Here is a 14,577-nt window from a genome sequence, read left to right on the forward strand (position 1 = left end):
ATCTAAAACTGATCAAAATTAAAAAACAAAATCAAAATCAGATCCAAACAGAATCATTTACATGAGTATGACACAACATAAAACTTCAACAAAACAGATCAAAATGAATAAACAAAATAAACAAATATAAAGCCTCAAAAAGATAGTAAAAATCAGATCAATATTAATAAAAAAAATCAAAAACTGATCAAAATTAATAAAAAAAATTTAAAATCAGATCCAAACAGAACTATTTACATGAGTAGGACACAACATAAAACTACAACAAAACAGATTAATATTAATAAACAAATTGCAAGCCTCAAATGGATAGGAAAAATCAGATCAAGATTAATAAAAAAAAATCAAAAAGTAATCAAAAATAATAAACAAAATCAAAATCAGATCCAAACATAACCATTTACATGAGTATGACACAACATAAAACTACAACAAAACAGATCAAAATGTATCAACAAAATAAACGAATTGCAAGCCTCAAAAGGATAGGAAAAATCCGATCAATATTAATAAATAAAAAATCAAAAACTAATCAAAAATAATAAACAAAATCAAAATCAGATCCAAAAAGAACCATTTACATGAGTATGACACAACTAAAAAATACAACAAAACAGATCAAAATCAATAAACAAAATTAACAAATGTAAAGCCTCAAAAGGATAGTAAAAATTAGTTCAATATTACTAAAAAAAAAATCTAAAACTGATCAAAATTAATAAACAAAATCAAAATCAGATCCAAACAGAACCATTTACATGAGTATGACACAACATAAAACTACAATAAAACAGACCAAAATGAATAAACAAAATAAACAAATTGCAAGCTTCAAAAGGATAGTAAAAATCAGATCAATGTTAATAAAAAAAATCAAAAACTGATCAAAATTAATAAAAAAAATTAAAATCAGATCCAAACAGAACTATTTACATGAGTAGGACACAACATAAAAATACAACAAAACAGATTAATATTAATAAACAAATTGCAAGCCTCAAATGGATAGTAAAAATCAGACCAATATTAATAAAATAAAAAATCAAAAACTAATCAAAAATAATAAACAAAATCAAAATCAGATCTAAACAGAACCATTTACATAAGCATGACATAACATTAAACTACATCAAAACAGATCAAAATGAATAATTAAAATAAACAAATTGCAAGCCTCAAAAGGATAGGAAAAATCAGATCAACATTAAAAAAAAAAAAATCAAAAACTAATCAAAAATAATAAACAAAATCAAAATCAGATCCAAACATAACGATTTACATGAGTATGATACAACATAAAACTACAACAAAACAGATCAAAATGAATAAACAAAATAAACAAATTGCAAGCGTCAAAAGGATAGTAAAAATCAAATCAATATTAATAAAAAAATTAAAAACTGATCAAAATTAATAAAAAAAATCAAAATTAGATCCAAACAGAACTATTTACATGAGTAGGACACAACATAAAACTACAACAAAACAGATTAAAATTAATAAACACATTGCAAGCCTCAAAAGGATAGTAAAAATCAGATCAATATTAATAAAATAAAAAATCAAAAACTAATCAAAAATAATAAACAAAATCAAAATCAGATCTAAACAGAACCATTTACATAAGCATGACATAACATTAAACTACATCAAAACAGATCAAAATGAATAAAAAAAATAAACAAATTGCAAGCCTCAAAAGGATAGGAAAAATCAGATCAACATTAATAAAAAAAAATCAAAAACTAATCAAAAATAATAAACAAAATCAAAATCAGATCCAAAAAGAACCATTTACATGAGTATGACACAACTAAAAACTACAACCAAACAGATCAAGATCAATAAACAAAATTAACAAATGTAAATCCTCAAAAGGATAGTAAAAATTAGTACAATATTACTAAAAAAAATCAAAAACTGATCAAAATTAATAAAAAAAATCAAAATCAGATCCAAACAGGACTATTTACATGAGTGGGACACAACATAAAACTACAACAAAACAGATTAAAATTAATAAACACATTGCAAGCCTCAAAAGGATAGTAAAAATCAGATCAATATTAATAAAATAAAAAATCAAAAACTACTCAAAAATAATAAACAAAATAAAAATCAGATCTAAACAGAACCATTTACATAAGCATGACATAACATTAAACTACATCAAAACAGATCAAAATGAATAAACAAAATAAACAAATTGCAAGCCTCAAAAGGATAGGAAAAATTAGATCAAGATTAATAAAAAAAAAATCAAAAAGTAATCAAAAATAATAAACAAAATCAAAATCAGATCCAATCATAACTATTTACATGAGTATGACACAACATAAAACTACAACAAAACAGATGAAAATGAATAAATAAAATAAACGAATTGCAAGCCTCAAAAGGATAGGAAAAATCCGATCAATATTAATAAATAAATAATCAAAAACTAATCAAAAATAATAAACAAAATCAAAATCAGATCAAAAAAGAACATTTACATGAGTATGACACAACTAAAAACTACAACAAAACAGATCAAAATCAATAAACAAAATTAACAAATGTAAAGCCTCAAAAGGATAGTAAAAATCAGATCAATATTAATAAAAAAATCAAAAACTGATCAAAATTAATAAAAAAAATCAAAATCAGATTCAAACAGAACCATTTACATGAGTATGACGCAACAGAAAACTACAACAAAAAAGATCAAAATCAATAAACAAATTCCAAGCCTCAAAAGGATAGTAAAAATAAGATCAATATTAATAAAAAAATAAAAAACTGATCAAAATTAATAAACAAAATCAAAATCAAATCCAAACAGAACCATTTACATGAGTATGACACAACATAAAACTACAACAAAACAGATCGAAATCAATAAACAAATTGTAAGCCTCAAAAGGAAAGTAAAAATAAGATCAATATTAATAAAATCAAAAATCAAAAACTAATCAAAAATAATAAACAAAATAAAAATCAGATCCAAACAGAACCATTTACATAAGCATGACATAACATAAAACTACAACAAAACAAATCAAAATGAATAAACAAAATAAACAAATTGCAAGCCTCAAAGGAATAGGAAAAATCAGATCAATATTGATAAAAAAATCAAAAACTAATCAAAAATAAGAAACAAAATCAAAATCAGATCCAAACAGAACCATTTACATGAGTATGACACAACAAAAAACTACAACAAAACAGATCAAAACAATAAACAAAATTAACAAATTGCATGCTTCAAAAGTATAGTAAAAATTAGATCAACATTAACAAAAAAAAAATCAAAAACTAATCAAAAATAATAAACAAAATTATAACAAGATCCAAACTGAACCATTTACATGAGTATGACACAACATAAAACCTCAACAAAACAGATCAAAATCAATAAAAAAAATAAACAAATTACAAGCCTCAAAAGGATAGTAAAAAGCAGATCAATATTAATAAAAAAAATCAAAAACTAATGCAAAATAATAAATAAAATCAAAATCAGATCCAAACAAAACCATTTACATGAGTATGATACAATAAAAAACTACAACAAAACAGATCAAAATCAATAAACAAAATTAACAAATTGAAAGCCTCATCAGGATAGTAAAAATCAGATCAATATTAATAAAAAAAAAATCAAAAACTAATCAAAATAATAAACAAAATCAAAATAAGATCCAAACAGAACCATTTACATGAGTTTGACACAACATAAAATTACAACAAAACAGATGAAAATCAATAAACAAAATAAAAAAATTGCAAGCCTCAAAAGGATAGGAAAAATCAGATCAATATTAATAAAAAAAAAATCAAAAACAAATCAGAAATAATAAACAAAATCAAAATCAGATCCAAATAGTACCATTTATATAAGTATGACACAGCATAAAATTACAACAAAACAGATGAAAATCAATAAACAAAATAAACAAATTGCAAGCCTCAAAAGGATAGTAAAAATAAGATCAATATTAATAAAAAAAATCAAAACTGATCAAAATTAAAAAACAAAATCAAAATCAGATCCAAACAGAACCATTTACATGAGTTTGACACAACATAAAACCACAAAGAAACAGATCAAAATCAATAAACAAAATAAACAAATTGCAAGCCTCAAATGGATAGTAAAAAATAGATCAATGTTAATAAAGAAAATCACAAACTGATAAAACATAATAACCAAAATAAAAATAAAAATCAAAATCAGATCAAAACATAACCATTTACATGAGTATGACACGACATAAAACTACAACAAAACAGATCAAAATGAATAAACAAAATAAACAAATTGCAAGCCTCAAAAGGATAGTAAAAATGAGATCAATATTAATAAAAAAAAATCAAAAACTAATCAAAAATAATAAACAAAATCAAAATCAGATCCAAACAGAACCATTTACATGAATATGACACAACTTAAAACTACAACAAAACAGATCAAAGTCAATAAACAAATTAATAAAATAAAAAAACAAAAACTCTCAAAAATAATAAACAAAATCAAAATCAGATCCAAACAGAACCATTTACATGAGTAGGACACAACATAAAACTACAACAAAACAGATCAAAATGAATAAACAAAATAAAAAATTGCAAGCCTCAAAAGGATAGTAAAAATCAGATCAATATTAATAAAAAAATTAAAAACAGATAAAAATTAATAAACAAAATCAAAATCAGATCCAAACAGAACCATTTACATGCACTAGTGGAAAAAACCTTGTTTGCTGCGGTTTTTTGGCCATTATTTGCTGCGGTTTTGGCCCCCAGCAATAGTGATAGCAGCAAATGTCCTAATTTAAATGCTGCGGTTAAAAACCGCAGCAATAAGTGGTGTTATTTGCTGTGGTTATGGGCAAAAACCGCAGCAAAAAGTGAAGCATTATTTGCTGCGGTCAGGGGGTAAAACCGCAGCAATAAGGGAAGGTTTATTTGCTGCGGTCAGGTCTCGAACCGCAGCAATAAGTCTCTTTTTTTTTTTTTTTCTTTTTCCGTTTAATCCTTATAATAATGCAATAATATTACAATGTAATAACAGTGATTAATCCAATGATAATCACAGATAATCAACATTAATCTCTTTGTAATAATAAACTCTCGCTCGTATATATATATAATATAATATGTACGTACATATATATATATATACATTAAATAAACTATAAAAAATAATCAATATATATACTAATTACAATTTATCAAGGACAAATATTAGCAAGATACACGGCAATCTTGTCTTTTAATTCGCGCATCTCTTCACTTCTCAAAGCACGTGTTTCCCTCGGAATGTCGTTTAAAACCTATATTATAATATTAAAATAAAAGCTATTAATATAGAAACATTTAGATTTTACCAATAATATATTTAATTAAGAACGTAACAAATACTTACGGCATCTATATTTTCGACTCCAAATTCCTTCACGGAATTTATAATATCGTCCATAAACTTCAGCGCGTAGTAGCCGCAGTCAACAGAAGAAGGAGGTTGTTGAAAGCACTAAGAGAAAATTGAAGTTAGTGTCAAAAACGGTTAAAAACGCATAAAATCGCAACTTAACACATAAATTCTAGAATATGACTATGATTTTCAATTCTAACAACTTCTACACAATAATATATACCAAATAGTGTTGTGTGCCAAGTTTCGTGCAAAACAAACAAAGTTTGAGCTACTTTACGCGCGGAATTGACAAAAACGCTTAAAAACGGATAAAATCGCAACTTAACTTCTAATTTCTAGCATATGACTATTATTATCAAGTCTAACCATTTCAACACAATAATATATGCCAAATAGTATTGTGTGCCAAGTTTCGTGCATAACAAACCATGTTTGACCTACTTTACGCGCGAAATTGACAAATAAAAACGCGAAATTGACAGCATCAAACTAGTGACCAGACCACCTTGCACGACACGTGGAGACCAAACCTATGCATCCAGGACCTAGGCTGAAGTGGAAATGGAATCTTGGTACTTGGATCTAGCTATCAAGGTCCTAAAACCATTCTAACAATCCCCGTGGACTCCTAGAAGCTGAGCCGAAGGAGGGCTAGTCGACAGTTTGCTAGATCAGAATTATGTTTAAGTGTTTGTGAATGAAAATAAAGATGAACACGTACAGTAGAACAAGCAAACGTTTGATTGAGAGAACAAAGCAGCAGTAGAACAGCAGTAGCAAACGTACAGTTCTGGGTTTTTGGTTTTCAATGGGTTCGTTTGAGAGAACAAAAGGCAGTTTAATCGTTTTGTATGAAGGGTTTTGTCAAGGGTTTATTTGTGAAAAAGAAACTGATGATTATGGCGGGCACTAGTGGAAAAAAACGTATTTTCTGCTAAGTATTTGCTGCGGTTATTGAATATACGCAGCAATAAAACGAAAAAAAAATAAGAGAAAAAAAAAAGCAAAGCAATTGCTGCGGTTTTTGGAGTTAACCGCATCAAATAATCCATTGCAAGCTTAATTGCTGCGGTTAGGCTGTGGACCGCAGCAAATATCAGTTTAAATTAAGCTTAATTGCTGCGGTTATGTGTGGGGCCCGCAGCAAATAATATAACAGCAAAATAGGTATACACGAGAAGCATTTATTGCTGCGGTTTTCTCCGTTGACCGCAGCAAATATCCCTTGGTTATTTTATTTTTTTTTGCAAAACCCGCCTTTTTATTATAACGTTTCATTTCTCTTGTCTTCTTCATCGAAAACTGCATACGAAAAAGCATACTGTACCATTGTCTTCTTCAACTTCTTCTTCTTCAAGTTCCATTCTTCTTCAATTTCGCATACACGAAAAACCCACACGGTTCTTCAAGTTCGTTAATTACATTCTTCTTCAAGTTCCTTCTTCTTGTTCAAGTAAGTTCTTTAAACCTATTTCAATATAAACCCACGACATTTCAATATAAACACACGGAATTTCAACGTATTGTTGAGTTTTGTTGTTTTAATCTATTACATTTCAACCCACCATTGTTGCTTTTCCTTCAAAAACTCACGAAACCCACGAATTTAGGGCTAACTCTTCACGAAACCCACGAAACCCACGCTGCTGCTACTGTTGGAAATTCATCTTTGGTCTTGTTCATCTTCAAAACCCACGAAATTAAGGTATTTTTTCTCATTTTAATTTGTTAAGCATTTAAGTTTTGCAAGATATTCATGAAAACAATCGAAAACTATGGCAACTGTGTGTATATTTAAGTTTTGGTCTCTGTTTTCGTTGTATTTATTATATTTATTTTACTAATTTGCATTATTCAAGTTTTTCATATATATGTTTTACATTATTTGAATATATATGTGTATATCTTTGAGCTTTTATGGCCGGTTACTCATTTGTACCTATTTTAATTAATAGAAGATTTTGGAATTAGACCATCAATATATCCAACTATTGATACTGTATAATACTCATTTGTATAATACTCAGTGTAAAATGGTAGGAATATGTATGTCTGTGTGAACCAATAGCATCAAAGGAGAAAAACAAAGTATAATGACAGCATATGGTTGAACTTGACAGGAATCAAGCTACTTCCTTTTAATGTTAAAGGTGGCTGGTGTGGTGGTGTTTGTATGGGTTGGGGTTGGGTTGGGTTGGGTTTGGTGTAATGAACATTGCAAGCGTGTGTAGTGAAACAGAAATGTAAAGCAATAAGATAGAAATGGAGATTTACTGATATTGTATTAGCTAAAAGGATAAGTGAGTATTTCGAGTATACTCAAGTTCCCAAAGTGTTTAAACAAACACTATTGTCTATACAAAATCATAATCCTATTCTTCCCCTCCTTTATATATACATAAAACTAAATGTCTTCCTTGGAAAGAAATAACAAACTAACAATTAACTAAAATATTCCTTCTAGATTATCCTTTCCCTAATGCCAATATTGCGCTCTTCCCCATTGAAAGTGATTCTTTAATTCATGACATTCATATTCATCATTAATGATCATGAGTTCATGACTATTGCACCGAACGTAAGGTTTTGACGTTTGTTGTGGTTCCTCTTTTTATTTCATGAAGCATAATGGAGAATAATAAAAGTATACCATGTTTCATGTGAGAAAACAGAGTTACACATAGAGAGACTAAGAAGTGCATTAACTACTAGCACTTGGTTTGTTTGGCATGAAACTTTGCACAGAACACTTATTTGTTATATATTATTGTGTTGAACGTACGTATTAGAATTGTAAATCATAGTCATATTCTTAATATTACTTAGCTTATGTTCTAATATATTTCTATTCATACTTTTTCAGGTACTAATATAATACAATGCATTTATTCAGAGACGAAATTGTCCCCGAGATTGAGAGTTCGGATAATGAGCATCGTAGTCATGACAGCGAAGAAGACCAAATTGTGAGATACGAGCGTATGGCTGAAGAAGCTCCACCGATTGACAATGATTTTGAAACTAAAGACGCCCCACCAATGGATGCTCTCACCACTACCAGTAAGAAAAGAAAAGGGCGAGGTCCCACAAAAAACCTCAAAGTCACAGAACCCATGCATTTGGAATACAATGCATTGGGTCAACCCTGCGGAAAATGGCGTAGGCAATATGGAAAACAAGTGGGTCTATGTATCCGAAAGCTTTCCATATTGCACGCATGGAACGAGGTTCCAGAGGGTTTGAAGAACTCTCTGTGGCATGATACTGTGGTAAGCAACTTTACTATTTTTACTCATTTATTTTCATTTTAAAATTAATTTTATTGATAGTAATAAATATAAATTTTTTTTGTAGAATCTTTTCCATATCGAGAGCGATGAGGATAAGAAGAATGTGTTTCTTTCAGCTGTTGCTGAAAGATTCAGAGATTTCAAATCCAAGCCTGTAACTGGCTGGATTACGAAGAGCCGTGCCCGTACGACCAAAAAGGTCAAAACGGGAAACGAAGGTGGAGAGCAAGCACCTTCGAAGATGCCTTACGAAATATGGGGTCACATAACGAAGAGGGATTGGGAGGCCTTTGTTGCCAAAAGAACAACTCCCATAGAAGTTGTAAGTATTTCATATTATATTATAGTTTACCAATTTGAATTTACTTCTTTTGATTCAGTCATTAAACTAATACATGACATTCGATTTCTATTGATTAATTAGGAAAAGCGTGGTAAAGCTTCTGATTCTGCAAGCAAAAGGAAGTTTTACCATCGCTTAGGCCAGAAAACGTACGATGAGGTCCGAAAAGAGTGGGTGGATGCGGGTTTATACCCCAATCAAAGTTCATCCACGCCCTCATCTACGACTACCTCCGCATCCGTGAATTTTGCTGGAGATCGGGTGCGTGATTGGTATTGCGGGCTTCATTCCCGAGATGTAAGTGGTAAATTTACCATTAATGATCCGGGAACGAAGAAGGTTGCTGATGCTGTGGTGAGTTTTGAAATTATTATGTATATTCTTCATTTGTTTTGTATTCTTTGGCTTTGATGTACTTTTACTAATTACTATATATGTCACTTTTTATTTGAACAGATGGGCTGGAAGGAAAAAGAAGCTACGGGGGAGTTCACCCCAAAAGGCAATGTTGACGCATTGCATATGGTCTTAGGGAAAGACCACAGTGGGCGGGTAGTCGGAAAAGGAGGCGTCCGCGTGGGGTTACAGAAGGCATTCGGCAAAGAGTGTGTTGCTACTCAATCCCGAACGGCACTGCGGGAAGAAGCAGCAACCCTCCGAGCGGAGATTACGAAGGACGTTCTCGCGAAGTTGGCCACCGTGTTGCAAAAGATGGGTGCACCCATTGTGGACTTGGCAGACCTGATTGTCGATGATCAGGGAAGTCAACATGGGGATTCTAACGCTTTGGTCGAGCCAACACCCGAGCCCAGTACCCCCGTAGCACCCCAGCTCTTTACTAATACCCCCGTTGCTCAAAATCCGGAGCCAACTCCGGTGCCAGTGCTACAGGTACATAGTTTTTAAATATAATAGCACTTATTAATTTAAATTGCAACGCGTAATTACAATTTTATTATGATGCTTATTATACTAAACGACACCATTTTCAGGAGGCGACTCCTTGTTCTCTTTTGCTGCCTCAGTTAGGTGTTGCTAGTGATGGCGACTTAACTGAGGTTGCATATGGTATGGCACAGCCAAATAAAGAAGGCCAAACAGTGCATTCAGTGCCTGTTACAAGTGGCCACATCAGTGTGGCCGTGGAGACTATTGTAAAGGGGTTTGAAGATTTCTCACTCCCAATTCCAATGCCAGCATGGAGCCTTGAGAAACTATCAGACGCCCTAGGTAGTTTCGTCACATGCCCATATGCTTGGGTCCGATTCACTAACACGGTAAGAATCATTTGTACCTTATTTATTTTTATTTTTTTAATTGCATGCTCACACTAATTTAATTTTATAAATTGAAATAGCAAAAGAGTCCAAAGGGATCTTGTAGAGAGGTCGGTTCCTCAGCAAAGGTGTCGACTGGGTCAAAGTCGATGCCAAGCACTCCAATTTTGACTGATGAGGAGCTAAAAGATCTCTCTCAAGATTGCAAATGGCTGCATTATTGTGCATCTCGCATAAGTGAGGAGGACCCAATCATGTTGCCCCTGCTGAAGGAGCAATACTGCTTTTCAGAAGACCCGTTTGTAATTATTTGTCCTAGTGACATCGGGCAATTTTTGAGAGGAGAGATGCTGAACGTAGCTATTTTCCATGTCTACATGAGGTGATGTTCATTATCTTACAAGTTAGGCATTATTGTTTAATTGTTTTAATGACCGAATTACTAACAAAATTCTCTTATTTGTGAGTTTAGTGCGGTTTACGAGGAGGTAAATTCTTGCGAACCTCCAATAAAAATTGGATGGTTTTGTCCGGAGACGATTTCGGGTAGTAAATGTAGAAATGATCCAGATGCCGTCAGAGCATACATTGAAACTGCTTTGACTAATTCCCTTGCATGTAAACACACATTCATTCTGGCTCCATATTGGGAAGAGTAAGTTTTATTTTTGAAATTGAACTTATCTTTTGATTTTTAAAGTCACCTAATCTCTAATTTGTTGATTTTAAATTTGTGCTTGTAGTTTGCATTGGATACTTCTGATCATATGTCCTTTAACGAACACCGTGCACGTCTTCGACTCATTACAAAAACCTAACAGCCTACCTCGCAACACAAGATTCAAAGCATTGTTGAATGCGTACGTAATATTAATTATTTTACCAATTTGATTTAATTAAGTGTTATATATATATATATAAATGGTATTACTTTTCCCATGCGTTTCAGCGCAATGAAAAGAGTGCGTGGACAAATGGGATCTACATCCAGAGCCACATTTCCAAAATGGATAGCAAGAAAGGTACACAAATTCGATTTTATGGGTTTTGTATAGCTTTGGTCAAATGATCATGAAAAGAACACGAAACAACCACAAACACTTAAACAAAATTCTGATCTAGCAAACTGTCGACCAGCCCTCCTTCGGCTCAACTTCTAGGAGTCCACGGGGATTGTTAGAATGGTTTTAGGACCTTGATAGCTAGATCCAAGTACCAAGATTCCATTTCCACTTTAGCCTAGGTCCTGGATGCATAGGTTTGGTCTCCACGTGTCGTGCAAGGTGGTCTGGTCACTAGTTTGATGCTGTCAATTTCGCGTTTTTATTTGTCAATTTCGCGCGTAAAGTAGGTCAAACATGGTTTGTTATGCACGAAACTTGGCACACAACACTATTTGGCATATATTATTGTGTTGAAATGCTTAGAATTGATAATAATAGTCATATGCTAGAAATTAGAAGTTAAGTTGCGATTTTATGCGTTTTTAAGCGTTTTTGTCAATTTCGCGCGTAAAGTAGGTCAAACATGGTTTGTTATGCACGAAACTTGGCAGACAATACTATTTGGCATATATTATTGTGTTGAAATGGTTAGAATTGATAATAATAGTCATATGCTAGAAATTAGAAGTTAAGTTGCGATTTTATGCGTTTTTAAGCGTTTTTGTCAATTTCGCGCGTAAAGTAGGTCAAACATGGTTTGTTATGCACGAAACTTGGCAGACAATACTATTTGGCATATATTATTGTGTTGAAATGGTTAGAATTGATAATAATAGTCATATGCTAGAAATTAGAAGTTAAGTTGCGATTTTATGCGTTTTTAAGCGTTTTTGTCAATTTCGTGCGTAAAGTAGGTCAAACTTGGTTTGTTATGCACGAAACTTGGCACACAATACTATTTGGCATATATTATTGTGTTGAAATGGTTAGAATTGATAATAATAGTCATATGCTAGAAATTAGAAGTTAAGTTGCGATTTTATGCGTTTTTAAGCGTTTTTGTCAATTTCGCGCGTAAAGTACTCAAACTTGGTTTGTTATGCACGAAACTTGGCAGACAATACTATTTGGCATATATTATTGTGTTGAAATGCTTAGAATTGATAATAATAGTCATATGCAAGAAATTAGAAGTTAAGTTGCGATTTTATGCGTTTTTAAGCGTTTTTGTAAATTTCGCGCGTAAAGTACTCAAACTTGGTTTGTTATGCACGAAACTTGGCACACAATACTATTTGGCATATATTATTGTGTTGAAATGGTTAGAATTGATAATAATAGTCATATGCTAGAAATTAGAAGTTAAGTTGCGATTTTATGCGTTTTTAAGCGTTTTTGTCAATTTCGCGCGTAAAGTACTCAAACTTGGTTTGTTATGCACGAAACTCGGCACACAACACTATTTGGTATATATTATTGTGTAGAAGTTGTTAGAATTGAAAATCATAGTCATATTCTAGAATTTACGTGTTAAGTTGCGATTTTATGCGTTTTTAACCGTTTTTGACACTAACATCTATTTTCTCTTAGTGCTTTCAACAACCTTCTGGGTCCGTTGATTGCGGCTACTACGCGCTGAAGTTCATGGACGATATTATTAATGCCGTGAAGGAGGTTGGAGTCGAAAATATAGATGCCGTAAGTATTTGTTACTTTCTTAATTAAATATATCATTGGTAAAATCTAATGTTTAATTTCTATATTAATCTTTTATTTTAATATTATATATAGGTTTTAAACGACATTCCGAGGGAAACACGCCCTTTGAGAAGTGAAGAGATGCGCGAATTAAAAGACAAGATTGCCGTGTATCTTGCTAATATTTGTCCTTGATAAATTGTAATTATAGTATAGATTATTTTTTATACTTTAATGTATATATATATATATATATATATATGTACGTACATAATATTATATTATATATACGAGCGAGAGTTTATTATTACAAAGAGATTAATGTTGATTATTTGTGATTGTATTATTATTGCATTATTAAAAGGATAAAAAGGAAAATAAAAAAAAATATATGCTATTTGCTGCGGTTTCGCCACGACCGCAGCAATTAATGGGCCAATTTATTTGCTGCGGTTTCTCCCAATGACCGCAGTAATTAACACACACTTTTTGCTGCGGTTTTGCCCACGACCGCAGCAATTAATGCAATTTTTTGCTGCGGTTTATAACCGCAGCATTTAAAATAGGCTATTTGCTGCTATCACAATTGCTGGGGGCCAAAACCGCAGCAAATAATGGCAAAAAAAACCGCAGCAAATGAGGTTTTTTCCACTAGTGGGGTTTTCTTAAAATTCCAAAGCTCATTTGCTGCGGTTCAAAGAAAACCGGAGCAATTAAGTTAATTTCCCGGTTTATTTGCTGCGGTTCATGAAAAACCGGAGCAATTAAGGAAATCATGAAGCGCTATTTGCTGCGGTTTGGCTTTAACCGGAGCAATTAATTTGTTTTGAATAATATTTGCTGCGGTCCACTGGTTAACCGAAGCAATTAAACGTTTTTTTTTTCCTTATTCATTCTCCTCTTTATTGCTGCGAATATGAAAAAACCGCAGCAAATAATGAGCAGTAAATACAATTTTTTCCACTAGTGATGAGTAGGACACTACATAAAAACTACAATAAAACAGATCAAAATCAAAAAACAAATTGCAAGCCTCAAAAGGATAGTAAAAATCAAAGCAATATTAATTAAAAAAATCAAAAACTAATTAAAATAATAAATAAATCAAAATCAGATCCAAACAGAACCATTTACATGAGTATGACACAACATAAAACTACAACAAAACAGATCAAAATCAATAAACAAATTGCAAGCCTAAAAAGGATAGTAAAAGTCAGATCAATATTAATTAAAAAAAATCAAAAACTGATCAAAGTTAATAAACAAAATCAAAATCAGATCCAAACATAACCATTTACATGAGTAGGACAAAACATAAAACTACAACAAAATAGATCAAAATCAAGAAACAAATTGGAAGCCTCAAAAGAATAGTAAAAATCAGATCAATATTAATAAAATAAAAAATTAAAAACTAATCAAAAATAAAAAACAAAATCAAAATCAGATATAAACAGAACCATTTACATAAGGATGACATAATATAAAACTACAACAAAACAGATCAAAATGAATAAACAAAATAAACAAATTGCAAGCCTCAAAAGGATAGTAAAAATCAGATCAATATTAATAAAAAAAAATCACAAACTGATAA

General features: G+C 31.3%; 1 protein-coding gene across 1 annotated transcript in view; it reads left to right on the forward strand.

Moving 5' to 3' along the window:
- Positions 1-9,226: 9,226 nt before the first annotated feature.
- Positions 9,227-14,577, forward strand: part of LOC130826470 (uncharacterized) — a 52,348-nt gene continuing 46,997 nt past the window's right edge. Inside the window, exons 1-2 of the mRNA XM_057692057.1 lie at positions 9,227-9,412; positions 9,515-9,864. Coding sequence (XP_057548040.1) covers positions 9,515-9,864 — 350 coding nt within the window. The 5' untranslated portion in view covers positions 9,227-9,412. The remainder of the gene's footprint in view (positions 9,413-9,514; positions 9,865-14,577) is intronic.

This window comes from Amaranthus tricolor, chromosome 11, assembly GCF_026212465.1.
Source record: "Amaranthus tricolor cultivar Red isolate AtriRed21 chromosome 11, ASM2621246v1, whole genome shotgun sequence".
NCBI lineage: Eukaryota > Viridiplantae > Streptophyta > Magnoliopsida > Caryophyllales > Amaranthaceae > Amaranthus > Amaranthus tricolor.